Below are 19,240 nucleotides of genomic sequence, written 5' to 3' on the forward strand. Positions count from 1 at the left end.
TGTAGCACTTTACTACATATGTAGAATATATAAACAATTATTGATTGATTACACTTCTTTGAAAAATAAAAAGCCTTGTGACACATTATATCATGGACCATCAGAATCTAGGATAAAATCATTATTTTGAAAAGGATAGCAGAAATTATTTATAAAACAATTAAAAATAATGGAATTGTAACAGCACAATTCTTTAGTATTTTCTTAAAGAAACTCTAGAAATTATGTTATATCTCCCCTATTCCTCCAATCACTCTCACTCTTTTAATTATCTAGTATGTTCTTAAGAGGTGAAATGCACATTTTTTTTAAATAGCAGTACTTGATTTGATGAATTTAATTGCATGCAGGTTTTGGTTGTATATGTTGAAACCACTTTTCCTCCTCCATTTCCAGCTCTAGGGATTAAGAAAAAAAAATCAGGAGTATTTTTAAAGGAGTAAACTCATGTAGTTTTGTACACATACACTTACTTAGAAAGAGATTAATGGGATTCTTTTTGCTTTTAAAAACTAATTGAAAGCTAATCATTTTGAAATGTTTGAAATCAGCTGATATAAACTAATTGCCTTGATTTACAATCATACAAATATTTAAACTCTAATATTTCCCTTTCCCACTTAAAAGTGTTTATTTATTCATTTTGTTAAAATGTTATACTTCTGGGTATTGCTGTCCTGTCATTTATTATCTTTCATTTGCTAATGGCAACCCAGCCTGTTTACACCATTCATATTATCTAAGCCCATATCTATTTGTGATTCTCCTGTATTAAAAATCTTTTTTTGCATAGGACTTACTCTCTTGTTGACTTTAATGAAATGGAATCCAGGAGGACAAGCCTCCAAGTTAGAAGATCATGTAAATACTCTGTCTTGGCCTCCTCTCCAAATGTGGAGATAGGAATCAAACCCTCATTTTTCCCCTCAGATGATTTATCAGGGTTTTTAACAGTAAATTCTGAGATTAACCCATTTGTGAAGTTTATTTATTTATTTGTTAAATTTATATGCTGCTCATCTTGTGGTTCATGATGACTCCAGATGGCATAAAATATTAAGCATTCAGGTTGCAGAATACTGGAAAGGTTGTTTCTGTTTCCTTAACAATGGTACCCACATTATGGAAGGTGGGGAAAATTGGCTCATGTGGGAAGGGTTGTTTTTAAGAGATGAAATTGGTCCTATAAGTCTAAGGAAGCCTTAAGTAGCTATTCTATGCTAAGACCTCCCTCCCCTCCAGGGGTAGATTTCAGGAGGTACAGTTCAGTACACGCGTACCGGTGCCAGAAATCCGGTGTGCATTTGCATACCGGGTCCTCCGGAGGCCCCATACCAGAACAGTCCCTCCCTGGCCTTTCCCCCCACTCTATCCCCCCGCCCGGTCACTGCTCGCTCACTCTCTTGCCCTGCCTGTCTGCACCATGCTTGCCACACCCACTTCCTTTGTCCGCCCAGCCGGCGGGCCAAAGGGACATCAGTGGTGAGTGGTAAGTGAGCGCATGCCAGCCAGAATCCCTGCCTAAAAGCAAAAGGCCTTTGGAAGCTGCGGCTGCTCCCTCCCCCTCCCTTTTGCAGAAACTTCTCTTGCTGCAGAATTGGGACTGCTCCGTCTTTCCTGGCTTTCAGCTTCTCTTGTCCGATTATCTTCTCTTGCCCCCCTCCCCCTTGCACAGTCTCAGTTGCTACTTGGAGGGGGGGAGATTTCTTTTTTTTTATTAAAAGTTTTTTTATTTTAAATTTTTAAAACAAACACAACACAAAGAATCCTCCTTCTTTACATACTGTAGAAAGTGTATCAGTTGGTTACAAAGAGCTTTCGTGCATCTCTTCCACTGTGGTCACAAAATTCGTATTAACTCAAGTATTTTAAATCAGATATTTTTATACATATTACCATCATCATACCTCTATTTTCATTTGACTATAATTGTTTAAACGTCCTTCATCATAAAATATACCAAGATTTAAAACCTGACCACATACTGGCATTTCATTTGTTATTTCTAATATCCTCCAATAACACTATATCCTTATGGCCTATTCTGACTAAACATCAATAATATTTAGTAACAAAAATTTCTAATCTTCCTTTCCAAACACTGTTTACAATTTACATCCAATTTACAATGTATGTTGTACCCATACATTGTTATCATTATCCTTCCTTCATTTAACTCTATCCATTATCATAGCATTTTTTTGAGGGGGGGGATTTCTTGTTCTGCAGGGCTGAGAGGAAAAGAGGGAGGAGGAACAGGCCCTTCAAGGCGTTTCTGTAACCAAATTCTCCCCACAAACACAGGAAACCCCCCCACCCAAATACTGTAGGGCAGAGCAGGCTGGCCTCATAACTGGGCAATGTGTGGAGATGCTGCAGCAGCTCCGCTCTGAACAGAGGGAGAGGAAAATAGTTGGGATTCTCTGCTGCAGCCCTTAACCTTGAATGCTTGAATGGCAGAGAGAAGCCGAACTTTTTCCTCTCCATTCTCAGAGGAGCTGCTGCTGCTTTTATGACCCCCTGGCCATAAAGCACTTTCTTTTCTCAGAAAAGTCTTCTCAGAAGAGCTGTGGCAGCCTGCCTGTCCTTTTCAGGTACTTTGAGCCCTGGGAGGGAGGGGACGGGGGGGGCATAAAGGGAGCAGCAGCTCCTCTGTGAATGGAGGGGAAAATTTTGGCTTCCCTCTGAGACTCTTTAGGGAGGATCGGCTGTGGCAGCCTGGCACCGTCGCCTTTCCCCAAACCCGGACAGCACTACTCCCGCCTCCCTGATGTCGAAGCTGCAGCAAGTGAAGTGCCACTTCAGCATTGGTTATCTACAGTCAGGCTGCAGAGCATGGGGAGCAGAGATCAGCCACCACTGACACTGCTACCCCACTGCTGCTGCTGGTGGTGATAGTAATAGTAGACATGGATGCATTTTCGCTGTATGTTCCACCACACCCAGTCTCGTGGGAGACAAAATGGGAGGTACCCCGCCAGCAGAGCGGGTGGAAGGTGAGGGAAGGGTGCAGTGGTGGGGGGCTGGCCTGTCCCCGAAGCCAGCTCTCGAGGAAGGAGGCAGAGATGAGGCCAGGGGCTTGCTTCCCTGCCTCCTTCCTCCGAGAGCTGCGGTGGCAGGGAAACAAGGCTTCTTTGCCAGCCTCCCAGCTGGCAAAACAGAATTTTTTGCCAACTGGAAGGTATGTGTGTGTGGGGTGGGGAGTGAGAAAGAAAGAGAAAGAGTAAGAGAGAAAGGAAGGAAGGGAGAGAGAGCGATAAAGAGAGACAAAAGAGAGAAAGAGAAAGAAGGAAAGAGAAAGAAAGAAGGAGAGAGAGACAAGAAAGAAGGAAAGAAAGAAAGTGGGGGAGAGAGACACAAGAAAGACAGAAGGAAGGAAGGAAGTGGGGGAGAGAGACACAAGAAAGAAAGAAGGAAGGAAGAAAGAGGAAGAGAAAGGAAAGAAAGAAAGCGGGAGAGGGAGAGACACACAAGAAAGGAAGAAAGAAAGAAAAGAAAAAGAAAGAGAACTTATGATCACAATTGAGCCCAAAATTTTGGTTGCTAAGCAAGAACGTTGTTAAATGAGTTTCACCATGTTTTACAAGTTGGTCACTCCCACCCGGTCATATGACCGCCAAGCTGCCAAAATAGGCCACACCTAAAGAATAGGTTCTAAAAAAATTTGAAACCCACCACCTGATCCCCTCCATCTCACAGGTACAACTTACATTTAGAATTTCGTGTTCAGCATTGGTTTGACTCTGCATATGTAGAAAAATAATTATTTTGGAACACACTTAGCTTCCATAATGTTCTGTGAGTGAATATACTTTGCTCTCTTCTGCTTGCAACCCTCCTGCACTTTCCAATCTGTTCCTGAGATCCCCTAATCCTCCAGAGCAGATGTGGAAGCATGGAGGGGTTTGTTTTACTGGCACCTGCCTTTGCATTAGCAAATAGATATACTTGGAAACAAGTCAAAGAGGATTTTTCACTCTCTCTTTCTCTCTCTATTGATTGCAAACACCCTGAAGTTTGTGACTCATGTTGGAAATCAGTAAAGCTTTAGCTGATTCTGGTGAAAACATTTTAAAAACCCAATACTTTCATCCAGCATGTCAGGGCTTTGGTTAGGATACTGGCATGTAGATGGTTTCATTCATACTTGCAGTAAATAGACTTCCATAATATCTTTCAATTACTAATATTTTAATTGAGTTGTACTAATAATTAGGGAGTGATGTGATTTGCTTCATATTTTCAAAACACTGTGTGCTTTAGTATTCATTACTTAAAAGTAATCTAACTTCCATGCAAAATCCTCATCATTATTTCATTTATAAATGAATTCTTATATTCCATCATATAAAAATTAATTTTATTTATATTACTTTTGTTACTGACCAGAAGAAAGATCCAAACTACAACAATTAGAGTTTATGTTTTAATTCCCTTTTGCTTGTATTAATTGTAAGCTAATTAGAGTACTACCCTTGTCAGAGAAGAGAAGGACCTTATAGAGAAAAATGAACCATAATGTAGACTGTATGAATTCCTTAGCTCTAATTTTCCCTAGTTTGGATACAGAACAATATATCTTGATACTATCAATAAACTTTTAGATGATTAAAAATCAATTCCTGTCTCTTGTATCAGAAGAATAGGATTATTGGACTTTAAATTTCAGGCAACATACTCAGTTTTAAGAACTGTTAGTTGTGTTTAACATTATTTGTGTCACTGGTTATCCTTCGCCTGTAACAATGGTTTCAATTAGATTTGTAACAAAAATATGAAATATTATTTAGATTTGTTCCTTGTTTCTTTTAATGCAATATGATTATATATGATTAGAAAATAATTGTTTGCTCTTAATAAATGTGGTAACTTGAATTGTGTGAGAAGATTTTTCAGTATTTGATTTTTTAAAAAATCAATACTGTTTTATTTATGTTAGTGGGTTCTTTCTCTCTCTCTCTGGGCATGTGTATATCTTTTAGCGCTCTATTTTAGAAATCTTGACATATCTTTCTCTGTGTCTTCTGATATCATTTCACAGTTTGCCTAGTTTCAGACATTTCAAGGTGCTGGTCTTCAGACTCCTGCATCGTAACAGCATCCACTGTTGTATCTTGTGACCCTAACAGTGGACATCTATGAGTGATTTTAGGGAGCAGTATTTTCTCTGTAGTAATGCTATGCCTATGGAGTTCCTTTTTCAGGTAGAATTGTGTATTGTTTGATGTAAAAACCAGATCAGTTTGATTTTCGTTAACTGTTTATCTTTTATCCTATTAGTCTGTTCTTCTCTGATTTTGCTTCTATCTTAATGGATGGAGATCCTTTCCTTCCTTTATGGGGTGGTATTTAATGATTTTGCTAGCTGCTTGATTGTAAGATAACATAAAATCACATGTTGTTTAAGATTATCTCCGAAATATTAACAGAAAAGGAGGGGAAAGTAGAAAACTCCAATAAACTTATAGCTCGCCATGGATTAAAATGAAATAGTAATATGGCAGTATGCCTCCTTGGAGGAATCCTATTCTCACTATGAATTTTGTATAAAATATTGCTTTATTTTACAGTTGATAGCCGTGTATGACGAACAAGATGCATTCCCCAAATCTGATGACACCAATGGTAGTTTAACAGAAGGCAACAGCCCAGATGCTTTTGAGACTGATGTAGCTACCCAGCTAGCGGCATTTCAGCCTATTGGTGGAGAGATAGAAGTTACATCCTCTGCTCTGAAATTAGGTAGGTACTTACATTTTAAAGAATGGATTGTTAAGCTAAGAATATCCCTTATGATTTTCTTGAGTCTTCCCAAGGATTTATGTGCACTAATAAAATATTCTCAATATGATCCCTTCGGCATGATAAAGGTGTGCAAAATCAGTAGTCCCACATCCATATCATTGCTCGATACATCTGTTGTAGGAAGAGGACTTATTTGGTAATTATTCTGGAGTTATTCCTAACACTGCATTTCTTTTAGTTTAGATACTGATCTTAGCTTTCCATTTTTTAATTGAGATAATTTAAAATCTTTGACTTCCAGTTGCATTTTTATTGGCAGGATCTATAAGGATTTATTATTTTGTTTGGTATCAAAGTAGTTTATGAAAAAAAACCTAAAATAGTGATAAAAACTAATATATTAATTGTTTAATTGATTAAAAGTTATTGAAGCTTTGTAGCATATATAAACTGAGCCATTGAAACATGTTTTATAAACTTTAAATTTGTCTATTTTTTGTCACATTTTACTACCTTGCTTTTCAAAGAGAAAGTTGCATGTCACCTTTTGGGGGCCTTTGTTTTCAACAGCCAATTTATATGATAGAAGCAACTTGTATCATATAAATATAATATGTAAAACAAAAAATTGAAAATGATCTTTTACAAAACTGGTACATATCAAACTCTGAATTGTTTTGTTGTAGATAGTGGCTTTTTTTAACCCTTCACATTGCATTTCTCTTACATCTTATTTGGAAGCTACAGTAATATGCATTGCATTCTAAGATTCAGATACCTAAGAAAAATCTGACTTGTCAACCATGGACATGGGCAGAGGTATCCAAAATTCAATGAAAGCAAATGCTGAAAAGTCAATCAGGAATAGGATTTTTCCATTTGCAGGTGTGATTTTTTTTTTAAAAAAAGAAGGATTTGCTTTTGCTCTTTTTGGCTGAAAACTAAGTAGGAAAAGAAGTCCAAACTCACAGAAATCTGGCTTGTAAATCAGGGCATTATGAGCAAATTAGATATCAGTGAAGCTACAGTAGATATGGCACAGATTTTATTTTATTTTATGACTTTGCTCTCTTAGCTTTTGGACATTTTCAGAGATTCTGCGCTAAGGAAACAAGTCACTTAATCAGGCTCTTCAGAAGCATGTATTGTGCTTTTGGATTATTTTCTTGTTTTCTGATCTTGATATATAAAATTATGTCCTAAATTCTTAAAGTCCCAGTGGCCTTCATTCTGGGGAAAGAGACCATTGAGCACATGGCTTCCCAACTATGGAAAGAAGAAAGAAAGATTGCCTTGACCTTTGCACAAGAAGACCATGGCAAAGAGGGATTGTTCTGGAGATAAAGTGTTGGTGCCAGGGGTGGGTTCCGGTTTCTTTTACTGCCGGTTCACTCAGGGACATGCTTTGGGCGTGGGCACGCGCTTGATGAGCGCCACGCATGCATGCGCAGTAGGCAAAAAAATGGCTTTTTACCAAGATGCTTTTGGTAAAAATGGCTTTTTACCAAAAAATTGCAAAAACCAAGATGACGCCGCCTACAGCACTACTGATAGAACCGGTTCGGATGCGTGGGTGGCTGAGTTACTACCTACTCTGCCGAACCGAGCCGAACCGATAGGAACCACCTCTGGTTGGTGCCATCATCGCCATATTAGCTCTTCTCAAGAGTGTTGAGATATGACTGGAGGATTTAGAGCCTCTTTTGTGGAAGCCAGAAGGGCTTCACCCTATTCATTTGGGTGCATTCCATTGCATAATAACATGAGGCAGACTCAATGCAATCCAGCAGTGCTTACTGATTAGTTGATAAATGATAAAAAGTGCCCATAAAAAACAAAATCCCCAATTTAAGTAATCTAACCTTGAGAAGCAATACTTTTAGGATTTGTTCCATGTTTTTATATTTGTTCCAAGTTTAATTATTTATTGTGAAGACGAAGGAAGTATTCTGTAGCATTTTCAAAGTAATAGAAGTCTAAAATCTCATGTATTCCACCATTCCTTTTTAGTTGCTTCAAAGACTAATGTTTAGAATAATCATTTTTTTAGCCATTCATCACTACCCATTATTTCAGTTTGTTTCCTTTTTCCTTGACTTACTTTATTGTGCTTGTATATGTCAGCATAAATGGTGAGAGTCAAGAATATCTTCCAGTCTATAAAATACTTCTGGCAATAATAGCTTAAAATGAACACTAGCAGGCATTTCAAGAAACTGCTTTTGATATCAATTATAGAGTAATTTAATTGGCTCTTAGGTAGAAATGAAGTATTATCAAAGTGAACACTCAAGATGCTTAAACATGAATTGTCATTTGATATGGAATCATAAGTTAGATCATACTCATAAAATTACATTTCAAAGTGTGTGCCCTTCCTTGCTCTTTCTCTTCATGTTTTGTTATTATTGAGTGTTTCCTTAAAACATGCTATATGCAAGCAATCTGTAATACTGCTTAACTGCTCCTTTCATCAGCAAGGTCTTCAGCTGCAATTATCTATATTTTAGTAGCTTCTTATTTAACTAATCAGGGGGATATTCAGCAGAGATGCGCTAGTAGTAAAGGTTTGCTGTCCTTAGAAATCCCACTGGCGGATTTTTTTTTAAAAAAAACATCTTCTAGTGTCTTCCTTTTAATTTCTTCCATGCTTTCTAATCTTTCCCTATTAAAAGTTGTGTGTATTTTTTAAATCTTTCTTTGCAATATATATTTATTTTGCTGTAATTGTTCTTTAACTTGTTAAGCTTTTTAAATTATAAGTTTGGTTCTTGGTACTCTCCTATGTTTTGCTATATTTTTTAAATTATAACTTTATTGGAAGTTTTTAAAAATAAGACTAAATATTAATACAACTAAAATAGATTAAGAAGGGGAAAAAAGGGATAAAGTAAAAGAGAAACCTGATGTGCAAAAAGAAAAAAAGAATAGAAAGAAAAAACATATTCTAATTTTCAGTTATTAATACAATTGTAGATTTACTGTATCCCTTTCTCTAAAGTTGCATTGTGACTCTCTTCTTTCTATAACTACCTTATCTAATTGTCAAAACTATAGATCATATTCATTTTTTCTGTTTTATTAAAATAGTTCTTAAGCACTTTCCAGTCAGTGATAAAACATAGATATTATCAACTTGACCGTTTCAGCAAGGTCTACTGCATCATCTTCACCAACCATTTCTGTTGTAGGTATTGCCAAATCTTTCGATCTTTGCACATACAGTAATCTGCAGTTTTTAACAGCAAAAACTAAGTTCCATAACTTTTTTCCAACTATTTATCCATCAGTCCCAAGAGTAAATATTCAAATCTATATTAATGTTTAAAATCCTCCAAATCAGTGTATGTTTTACTGTACTCTGGCAAGTTATTGTTTTATATTGTGGATGTGTAGAGAGCTTTCTTTCTTGAAAAATATAAAAAACATGAGAAATAATTACTTTCTGCCTCTTTTTTAAACCTGTTGTTTAGCACATATTCTTCTTGAGACTTTCTGGAAAAAGAAGCTGAGAAGACAAGTTCTAAAACCATATTTTGAAAAACATGTGGCAGAAAGCAAGCAGAAATTGTAAACTTCAGAATAATCTTCCACGCATGTACACCACTGTTCCCTCTAAGGTGCGCAGCTGCGCGCCCGCACAGGTGGCAAGAAAACACCGTGCAGCAGTTTCCAACTGCCGCGCAGTGTTTTGTACTGTCACAGGCGCCGGAGGCTGGGGAGGTCCTTTGCAGACGGCTAGAACTGGCCCCCCACAAAGGACCTCCCTGGACTTGTTTTGATGAGCGCGGGGCGACTGAGTTGTGGGCGGGCAATCCTAGCTGCTTGCGCCCGGCGCTGTGGCTAAAATAAACCCCCAAAGCCTTTTCAAAGCTCCCGCCGGGGCCCCCGCCCGTGGTAGTGGCACCTCCCCCTCTGTTCGGAGCACCCCTGCTGCCTCCTCCTCCTCTGCTGTGCTTTTGAGGAGCCATGAGGCCGCGGGAGCCAGTAGGAAGGCAGCGGAGGGGGGGGCGGGAGCAGGGGAAAAAAGCCTCATGGCTTCTCAAAAGCACGGCAGCGGAGAAGAAGGCAGCGGTGCCCAGCTCAGGTGCTCTGAGTGGAGGGGGCACCAGCGGGAGCTTTGGCGGCTTCACTCCAAATGTGGTGGTGCCTTTTGAGGAGGAGGAGGAGGAGGAGGCAGCTGTTATTCTGGTGGCAGCAGGGGCTCGTCGGCATCTTCAGCGGCAGCCCTGCCCCCTGTGAAAAAAGCCGAAGATGGATCCACGCAGATGACGTCGCTGCAACATGACTGGAGGAGGAATTCTAGGAGTTGAAGTCCACAAGTCTTAAAGCTGTCAGGTTTGAAGACCCTGGGTTTTTTTTTTTCCTAAAGGGTTAGTGGTGCCAGGATCTTGCAACTTGACAGCTTTAAGACTTGCATGCTTCAATGCCAGAGTTCCTGAGCTAACATGACTGGAGGAGGAATTCTGGGAGTTGAAGTCCACAAGTCTTAAAGCTGTCAAGTTTGAAGACCCCTTGGGGTTTTTTTCCCTAAAGGGTTAGGAAAATGCAAGGATCTTGTAACTTGACAGCTTTAAGACTTGCGTGCTTCAAATGCCAGAGTTTCTGACCCAACATTTTGGTTGCTAAGCAGGAGCGTTGTTAAGTGATACTATATAACACTTTTAATTAAGCGGGTACCTTGAATAAACATAACTTTGAGTTTCAAATAATACTGATTTTGTTGTTGTCTTAGGTGACACCTGTGAAAAAAATTCAGGTGCTGCTCAGGCATAAAAATGTGCCGCTCAAACACTATACTTTTCTGCTCACACTGAAAAAAAATTAGAGGGAACATTGATGTACACCCTGACAAAGTTCTCTTAAAATGTTTGCTTCAACCAGATTGATGTTCACGTGCTGGATTCTTTATGTTTAAATTATGGCTCAATATTTATTTGTTAATTGCCACTCCATTTATATTATAGCTCCATTTCAGACATAAGAAAATCATCCCCACATTTTTCTATCACTGCTTCCTCATGTTGACAAGGATAGGTTTTTAAGTGAATGGGAGAGACCCTATTTGTCCTGGTTTCCCTGCCACACTTGGAGGATTCAAAGACCTGAAAAGAACTTGCCTTGGAATGGTGTGTGGGAAACGAGGATTGTAGTCACTGCTATTTATAAATGTTAAGCTTCAAAAAAGCTCTTAGACTGATGACATATTTTTATGTCAGCCTTTTCAAATCTCTGCTTTCTTTTAAAATACATTTCAGTGTATATCTAAGGCAAAAAAAAGCTTTCAGAGAAGTGTAAATGGGAAGGAGGGGGGATCTAAAGTCAAGTGATACTTCTATTCAGTACATCAGGCTAGCAGAACATGTAGAAGGAAAAGGACCACAGTAGTGAATTAAAAATAATTTTGGGCTTCAAAAGAATAACTGGGACACCCATCAGCTGTTTGGCAGCTAGCAAAGTGGCAGCGGTTCTGAGCTGGTGGTGTTGTCGAGGCCTGAAGGGATGGTAGTGGCAGCAATGGATCCATCCTGGCACAAGTGAATTTTTAACAAATGCTGGCAGGCCACATAAGGTTGCTTGGTGGTCCAGATCAATGGAACAATGTTTCTTAAGTTAGATGGATTTTTCTCTAATTAAATAATTCTTTGCTATTCTTTAATATTATATTTTGAAGAAAAACAGGAATTATTGATAATTTCTGGAAAGGAGAGAGCAGAGGGCTTGATTTTTTTCTTTGTGACATCATTACACATGTTTGTAGTTAATGATAGTGGGATCAATTGGGAAATAGGACAGTCCACTTTTCTCCTTTGTTGCAGGTTATACAAAAATAACCATTTCTTTTCAAACAAAATGGGAGATAAATAACTTCTCTTCTAATCCCTGTCTATCTTTGTATCTCTTTCTAAATCCTATTTTCTCTGTATCTTCCATGTGTATCCTATGAGTTTGTTATTATGAACTCGTAAGTAAATTTGTAAGATAAACATATGTTTATTAGCTCTGGTTTCTTTTTTGTTTGTTACTAGTGTTGAAATTTCATGTCCAGAAAGTTTTTTACTTGTCGTGAATATAATAATCTTGTGATTTTGTTGCGGAAATATAAATTTGCAAAGGTGTCAACTACTGATTGACAATCCTAAACCCAACCTATTTGGTTGGAAAAAGCAGAAGATAGATGACAGAAGTGGAGATAATCAATTGGTGTATTAAACTCATTGACAGGCAAAAATCTGGCTTCAGCTGCTGCAGGGGCTTTGTTATCTTTCAACATCTGATTGGTAAGGAGGAAAATGTTTCCAATGCTTGTGTTGCTGGAGAAGTTTGCAAAGCTGCATGGTTGCTCATGCTTCTAAATTAGCTCTTCTTATTGGCGGGCAATATACTGACTCTTTAAGCCACTTATAGAGGGCTGCAAAGCACTGTGAAGCGGTATATAAGTCTTAAGTGCTTTTTCTATTCTTCCCCTTTCCTTCCTCTTAGTGTATTCTGAGTCCAACCCAGAACACTAACCAAGCCTGTTTTGTCCTTGACATCTTCTGTTTTCCTAACCTGTCAGCTGTGATTCTTTCCCACGTGTAATCCTTTCCTCCCTCCCACACACCCATATCCAATTCTGGAAGGCTTTTTCTTTGATAGCTGGAGTGTAAATGTAGCAGCCTCCAAATCCAGAGGAAAAGACAGAGAATGGCCCATCCAGACTGCAGTTTGTATCATCTCATCTCAGTCTTCTCATTGGTCCTTCAGTCTCCATTTCTGGAGTTATTTTTTAATCCCCAGATGACCCCATTGCCCTTTTTTGAACTTGTTTCAAAGTGAGATGATCAGAAACAGATATTTTATACTTCAAAGGGTATAGAATTCTGTTTAAAGCAGAGTAAAGCACAGTTGATTTCTGTGATTTGTGAACTCTTATTTCTGTTGCTGCAATATAAAATTATATTTGCTTTTGTGGCAATCACATTTTACTGCTGCCTCATACAGTATGCGGAACTTTGTCAGGTAGTACAACAAAATCTTTTGTACAGATATTATTGCCAAGGCATAAATAGCCAACCTACACTTGGCCATTCGATTTAGGTTTCCTAACTTTCCATTTGTGTTTATTAAATAGGGTTCTCTTACTTCAGCCCTTTCCTCCCTAACCTACCAAGTTGTATTGAATTTTATTTCAACATTTATTTTAGATGTAATCACCTCAATTTATGACCATAATTTCTGTTGCCAATCAAGATGTTTGTTAAGTGAGTTGACCAGATTTTTGCCATGATTTTAAAGTGAATTGCCACAGTTTTTTAGTGAGTCATGAATCCAGCTTTCCCCACTGACTTTGCTTGCTGGAAGCCCACTGGGAAAGTCACAAATGGCAAACATGTGAACCCAGGACACTGCAGCCATTGTAAAAAACATGATGGTTGCTGAATGGCCAGATTTTGATCATACGATTGTGGGGATGCTACGATGATCGTAATGATGACCAGTTATAAGTCACTTATTTCAGTGCCATTGTAACTTTGAATGGTTCCTAAACCAATGGCTGAAGACTACCTTGCATCTACCTCACAAATTTGTGTCCTTTATGAGAAATCTTGTAAACTGTAGAGAAACAGTGGGAGAGTTTTATTTCTGGATCAAAAATCCAAATGAAGGATGAGAAGCATCTTACTTAACATTGAATTGCTACAGGGTAAAGACACTTAAGGTCTAATAGATTTCCCCCCCACAAAATCACTCAAAGTTGATAATATGGAGATAAAAATGATATTACTTTGATCTCCTCATTGATTTGGAGGTGGATAAAGAAAACTAGAACTATCTAAAGAATAACAGGAAGTGATATTAATTATCACACAGATTTCATGAAAGATTGTAACAAAAATTCATCAAAACAATAATATCAAAAAGCTGCCAGAAAGGCATTTGACTGTCAGATGATACAGAAACTCTAAAGGATGAAGAGGTGGATCTCAGGAAACCTGAATTAATTATTTACATTTTTCTCCACAGTGAAAAGAAGTATATCTTATACCTGAAATAGCTTTTAGAGATAAGATGTCCCAAGTGCTAGGTGACATATAAGTGACAAAAGATCTTTTAGAATTTATTGGCAAATTACAAATTAACAAATCACCTGATTTATATGATAATATCTTGAGAGAAAAAGGAAAGAACTCAAATGTGAAATTGCTGATATGCTAATATGCAAATAACAGTAATACACAAATTATCTCTCAAATCAGCCTCTATAATGGGATTGGAAAGCAGCCACTGGAACAATGATTTTTAAAAAGAGATCTAGAAGTGATCCATATAATTATAGGATAGTTAACTATTAATTAGAGGAAAGCATTATTGAAAGGTAGGATTATTAAACATACAGCAGAATATTTGCTGAAGAAGTACCAGTATAAATGGCTGCTGTGCATCTTTAAATGTTTTAGAACATCTTGTGAGAATCAGCCAATGTATCGGAAAAACCCAGGACTCATAAGAAAAAAAATGTTACAAATTAGTAATTGATTAAGCTTCCAGGAATAGATATTAGAAACAAATTGAGATCTTAAAAAGATATTGTTTATTTGTTCATCAACCTAAAATTTTAAGAAATGTAAAAATAGGGAAATACTTTGTTAGTGGCTACCATCTGAAATGGGCCAGATCCATATATTCTGGTTTCAGTAACCAAATACTAGCCCACTTCCACAGTCTTGCTTCTTCATTAGGGAGGTGGGGGAGAGCTAAGAGGGATAGGCAAAGAATGCCCAGAATGATTGCCAAGAATATATCATCCCAGCAAGGTCACCCAAACCACGAAGATCATCCTTGCTGCTCAGTTAAAGCAAGCAGGCGTCTATACTAGGCAGCAGGCATTTAGGATGGTGCTTGATAATAATAATAATAATAATAATATTTTTTTAAAGTAAACTGACAAGTAAAAATATCCTACTGATACAAGGATATACAGCAGTGGTGGGATTCAAGTAATTTAACAACTGGTTCTCTGCCCTAATGATTTCTTCCAACAACCAGTTTGCCAAACTACTCAGAAAGTTAACAACCGGTTCTCCCAAAATGGTGTGAACTGGCTGAATCCCACCACTAATATACAGTAATATCAATAAGTAGAAAGAGAAATTGGAAAAGTTGTCAGTGATCAGTATATGGTTGATGAAAGATTAACTATTAAAATACATTGTTATTTTTAGCAAGAAAAGCAAAGCAAACTCACTTTAATGACAACAGCAAAGGCATAATTTCATACTGTTTGGGAGAAGGCAGTGTTATTCCTCTACCCCAAAAACTCACGTTAATAGAAAATCTGAAATATTGACAATAAAATGCCAGATAATGAGCTCCTCAGATCAGATTGTACTCAACATGCTTCTTAGGTAGACCTGAAAGTCTTTTAGAGTACTAATGGTGTTTATGAAATGGCTAGATTTAAGCCTTTGAGATGTCTAGTTGCTGATGTTGTCAGGCAGGGAAAGAAAAAGCTGCAAAGACAGAATTGCAGTGAGCACATGGAATGTAAGAAGTGTGAACATGTTCAGCACTATGAAAGGTGAAATGAATCTACTACGCATTTACATCTTAGGCATCAGTGAACTGAGATAGACTGGAATTGGATACTTAATCTTAGAAATTAACAGTATTTACTACTCAGGACATTAAAAAAGGACATAATTATGAAGATAATAGCAAGAACAGTACTTGCCTATAATGCAATCAATGACTGAATAATATCAGTTAAAGTTGGAATGCCAAAGAGGAACCTAATATTAGCTCAGGAAATTAAAATTAAGCACTAGCAATAGACTTATATACTGGTCCATAATGCTTTACAGCCATATCTGAGCAGTTTACCGAGTTGGTGTATTGCTCCCAACAATCTGGATCCTCATTTTACTGACCTTGGAAGGATGGAAGGCTAAGTCAACCTTGAGTCCAGCCACAATTAAACTCCTAGCTGTGGGCTGAGATAGCCTGCAGTATTGAACTTTGACCTATGTGCCACCATGGTTCATAATTCGTAGGCAAATAATTTAACAGTTTCTGCCACTCCATTATTTCTGAATTAATAACAGTCATCAAATAACTAAAATGACACCTATATGCAAGACAATTGTATACAGGTAGTCCTTGATTTATGACCACAATGGGGACCAGAATTTCTGTTACAAAGCAAGCTGGTCGTTAGATGAATCATTATTGATTTTATGACCTGTTTTGCCATGGTCGTTAAGCATAGGGGGCATGCATAAACGCACCAGCGTGCCTACTGTCCCTGTCCTAATGTCCCATTTATATGTACTCTTTTTATGTGTTTATGACTATGTTTTGCTTATTTATATCCATTTATTTGTGCCAAGTGTTTTCATACTTGTTTCCTTGTACTTGTTGACAAATAAAAATAAATTAAATAAATAAAGTAAATAAGTAAGTAAGTAAGTAAATAAAATATCACCTGTGTTGTTAAATGATTCATACAGTTATTAAAAGAATCTTCCCCATTGACTTTGCTTGTTGGAAGCCATCTGAGAAGTCACAAATGGCAATTCTGGGATATTGTAATCCTTACAAATGCATGTTGATTGGCCAAAACTCAAACTTTGATCATGTGTCCCTGGGAATGCTGCAATGGTTGCAAATGGAAGGACCAGTTATAAGTCACATTTTTCATTGCTTTTGTAACTGAATGGTGCTAAACGAATGGTTGTAAGTCATGGATTACCTGTATAGAAAGCAAATAGATCACATTATTGGTAGAAGGAAGTAGAAAATCTCAGTTATAACAGCCAGGGACTCAATGCAGAATAGACCACAAATTGGAAAAATGCAAATTCCATGTTAAGCTGAAATTGAAAAAGAAACTTTCTACAATAATGCTTGGAGCATAGGTGCCCACCATTTTCAAGGAGAACATGAGGAATTACTTTGAAATCTTATTGATAGAGAATCAGATGAACTTAAGGAACCCATTAATATGAATATGAAAACAGACTGCCAAAGATGAAGAAATAGAAGAAAACAAAGTGAATCTCAGAACAAACTATTAAAATTGCTAAGAACAGAGTGGGGAAAAAATCCAAAGACAAGAACAATAAAAATCTCAGAAAGAAACTTAACAAATGGTTTCACAGAGCTGTTAAAAGACAATGTTTTCAAGAAGATCTCTAAATTTAAAAGAAGATTTGTATCATTAATTGGGATTTTAAGGACACAAAAGGACAGATAATACTGATTCAAAAAAGATTAAAGAAAAATGGAAGGAATTTCCTGAGAGTCTGTACAATAGAGATCTTAACATCCAAGATACCTTTGAAGACATTCCCTATTTACAAAAGCCTGTAATAATATACAGAGACCTCTAAAATGATTTTAGATTAGCACTCTGTCATTATCAGTTTGGGAAACCATAATAATTATTGGAATATTTATAGAAATATGGCAAACAAAGGAAGAATCAGTACAGCTTCTAACCAATTTATGTAAGCAAATCTGGAGAATGACACAGTGGCCAACAAATTGCAAATAATGGGATGTCCAAAATTTCTTACAATATTCTTAATTTCATTGTGAGTAACATAATGTTTAGGGTAATCTAATGCAGATTAGAGCCCTACATGGGAAGAAAGAAGCCAAATATTCAAGATGGCTTTAGAAAAATGCAAGAAACTTTGATGAAGGCATACGTAAGAAAGTCAAAGAATACGAGAAACAAGTCAATATGTACTCCATTGATTATAGAAAGGCAATAGTGGTATTGATCATGTAAACTTATGGAATGTGCTTAGAAAAATGAGAATTTCAGAGCATCTCATTGTCCTAGTGCAAAAGCAATATACCAGTCAGAAAACCACAGTATGTACAGAACCTGATGAAAGAGATTAGCTCTAGTTGGCAAAGAAGTGGGACAAGGCACAAATGACACAAATTAATTCTTTCAGACCCAATAATCAAATACTTAGCTCTCTGGAAAAGTCTATAATGCAATAAAATATGGAAAGAAAGTAACCAAAACCAAAGTGGATAGGCTTAATTACAATAGTGATGAGTGCACAATTAGAAGTCTTGATGAACAAGATTAGGAACAAATCCTTCTGGAGAAAATCTGTGGTTCCTTAGAGTCAACACCGACTTGATGCCTGCATAATTAGCCAGAATGCAATTTCATCTAGCAGCAGCCTCCATACATGTGGGCTTGCTCAGAGAAGTAAAAAATCAAGATAACTCTGATAACTATCCAGTCAATATCTTGCCATGCTGATTAGATTTTTTTTATTCAGAGTTGTCAAATTCTAAGGGAAGTGATTCTAGCTACTTGAAGCTCAATAGTTTAAGTGCGTATGCAGCTGGACCTCAGGTATTTTATTTTGTTTTATTAAAGAAGCAATGTAAAGTGTATTCTTGTTTTAAAAACTAATTTATTCATTTCTGGCTATTGTGTTTCAGTGTTGTTAAATGTTACAATACAATACAATAGTAGAGTTGGAAGGGACCTTGGAGGTCTTCTAGTCCAACCCCCTGCCTAGGCAGGAAACCCTATATCGTTTCAAACAAATAGCTATCCAACATCTTCTTAAAGACTTCCAGTGTTGGGGCATTCACAACTTCTGGAGGCAAGCTGTTCCACTGATTAATTGTTCTCTGTCAGGAAATTTCTCCTCAGTTCTAAGTTGCTTCTCTCCTTGATTAGTTTCCACCCATTGCTTCTTGTTCTATCCTCAGGTGCCTTGGAGAATAGTTTGACTCCCTCTTCTTTGTGGCAACCCCTGAGATATTGGAACACTGCTATCATGTCTCCCCTAGTCCTTCTTTCTCTTAAGCTAAACATACCCAGTTCCTGCAACCGTTCTTCATATGTTTTAGTCTCCAGTCCCCTAATCATCTTTGTTGCTCTTCTCTGCACTCTTTCTAGAGTCTCCACATCTTTTTTACATCGTGGCGACCAGAACTGAATGCAGTATTCCAAGTGTGGCCTTACGAAGGCATTATAAAGTGGTATTAACACTTCACGTGATCTTGATTCTATCCCTCTGTTTATGCAGCCTAGAACTGTGTTGGCTGTTTTGGCAGCTGCTGCACACTGCTGGCTCATATTTAAATGGTTGTCCACAAGGACTCCAAGACCCCTTTCACAGTTACTACTACTGAGCAAGGTATCATCTATACTGTACCTGTGCATTCCATTTTTGTTGCCTAAATGTAGAACCTTACTCTTTTCACCATTGAATTTCATTTTATTAGATAGTGCCCAATGTTCAAGTTTGTCAAGTTCCTTCTGTATCTTAAGCCTATCTTCTGAAGTGTTGGCTATTTCTGCCAGCTTGGTGTCATCTGCAAATTTGATGAGTTCCCCATTTATTCCCTCATCCAAATCATTGATGAAGATGTTGAAGAGTACTGGGCCTAAAACAGAGCCTTGGGGTACTCCACTGCATACTTCCCTCCATGAAGATACAGTTCCATTGAGGACTACATGTTGAGTGCGGTT

General features: G+C 37.5%; 1 protein-coding gene across 4 annotated transcripts in view; it reads left to right on the top strand.

The window, feature by feature from the left end:
- Positions 1–19,240, top strand: part of PARD3B (par-3 family cell polarity regulator beta) — a 532,498-nt gene that overhangs the window by 103,139 nt on the left and 410,119 nt on the right. For all 4 annotated transcript variants that reach the window (XM_081937858.1, XM_081937859.1, XM_081937860.1 and 1 more), the window contains exon 3: positions 5,571–5,742. In XM_081937858.1, coding sequence (XP_081793984.1) covers positions 5,571–5,742 — 172 coding nt within the window. The remainder of the gene's footprint in view (positions 1–5,570; positions 5,743–19,240) is intronic.

This window comes from Natrix helvetica (genome assembly GCF_964273705.1).
Source record: "Natrix helvetica genome assembly, chromosome: 1".
NCBI lineage: Eukaryota > Metazoa > Chordata > Lepidosauria > Squamata > Natricidae > Natrix > Natrix helvetica.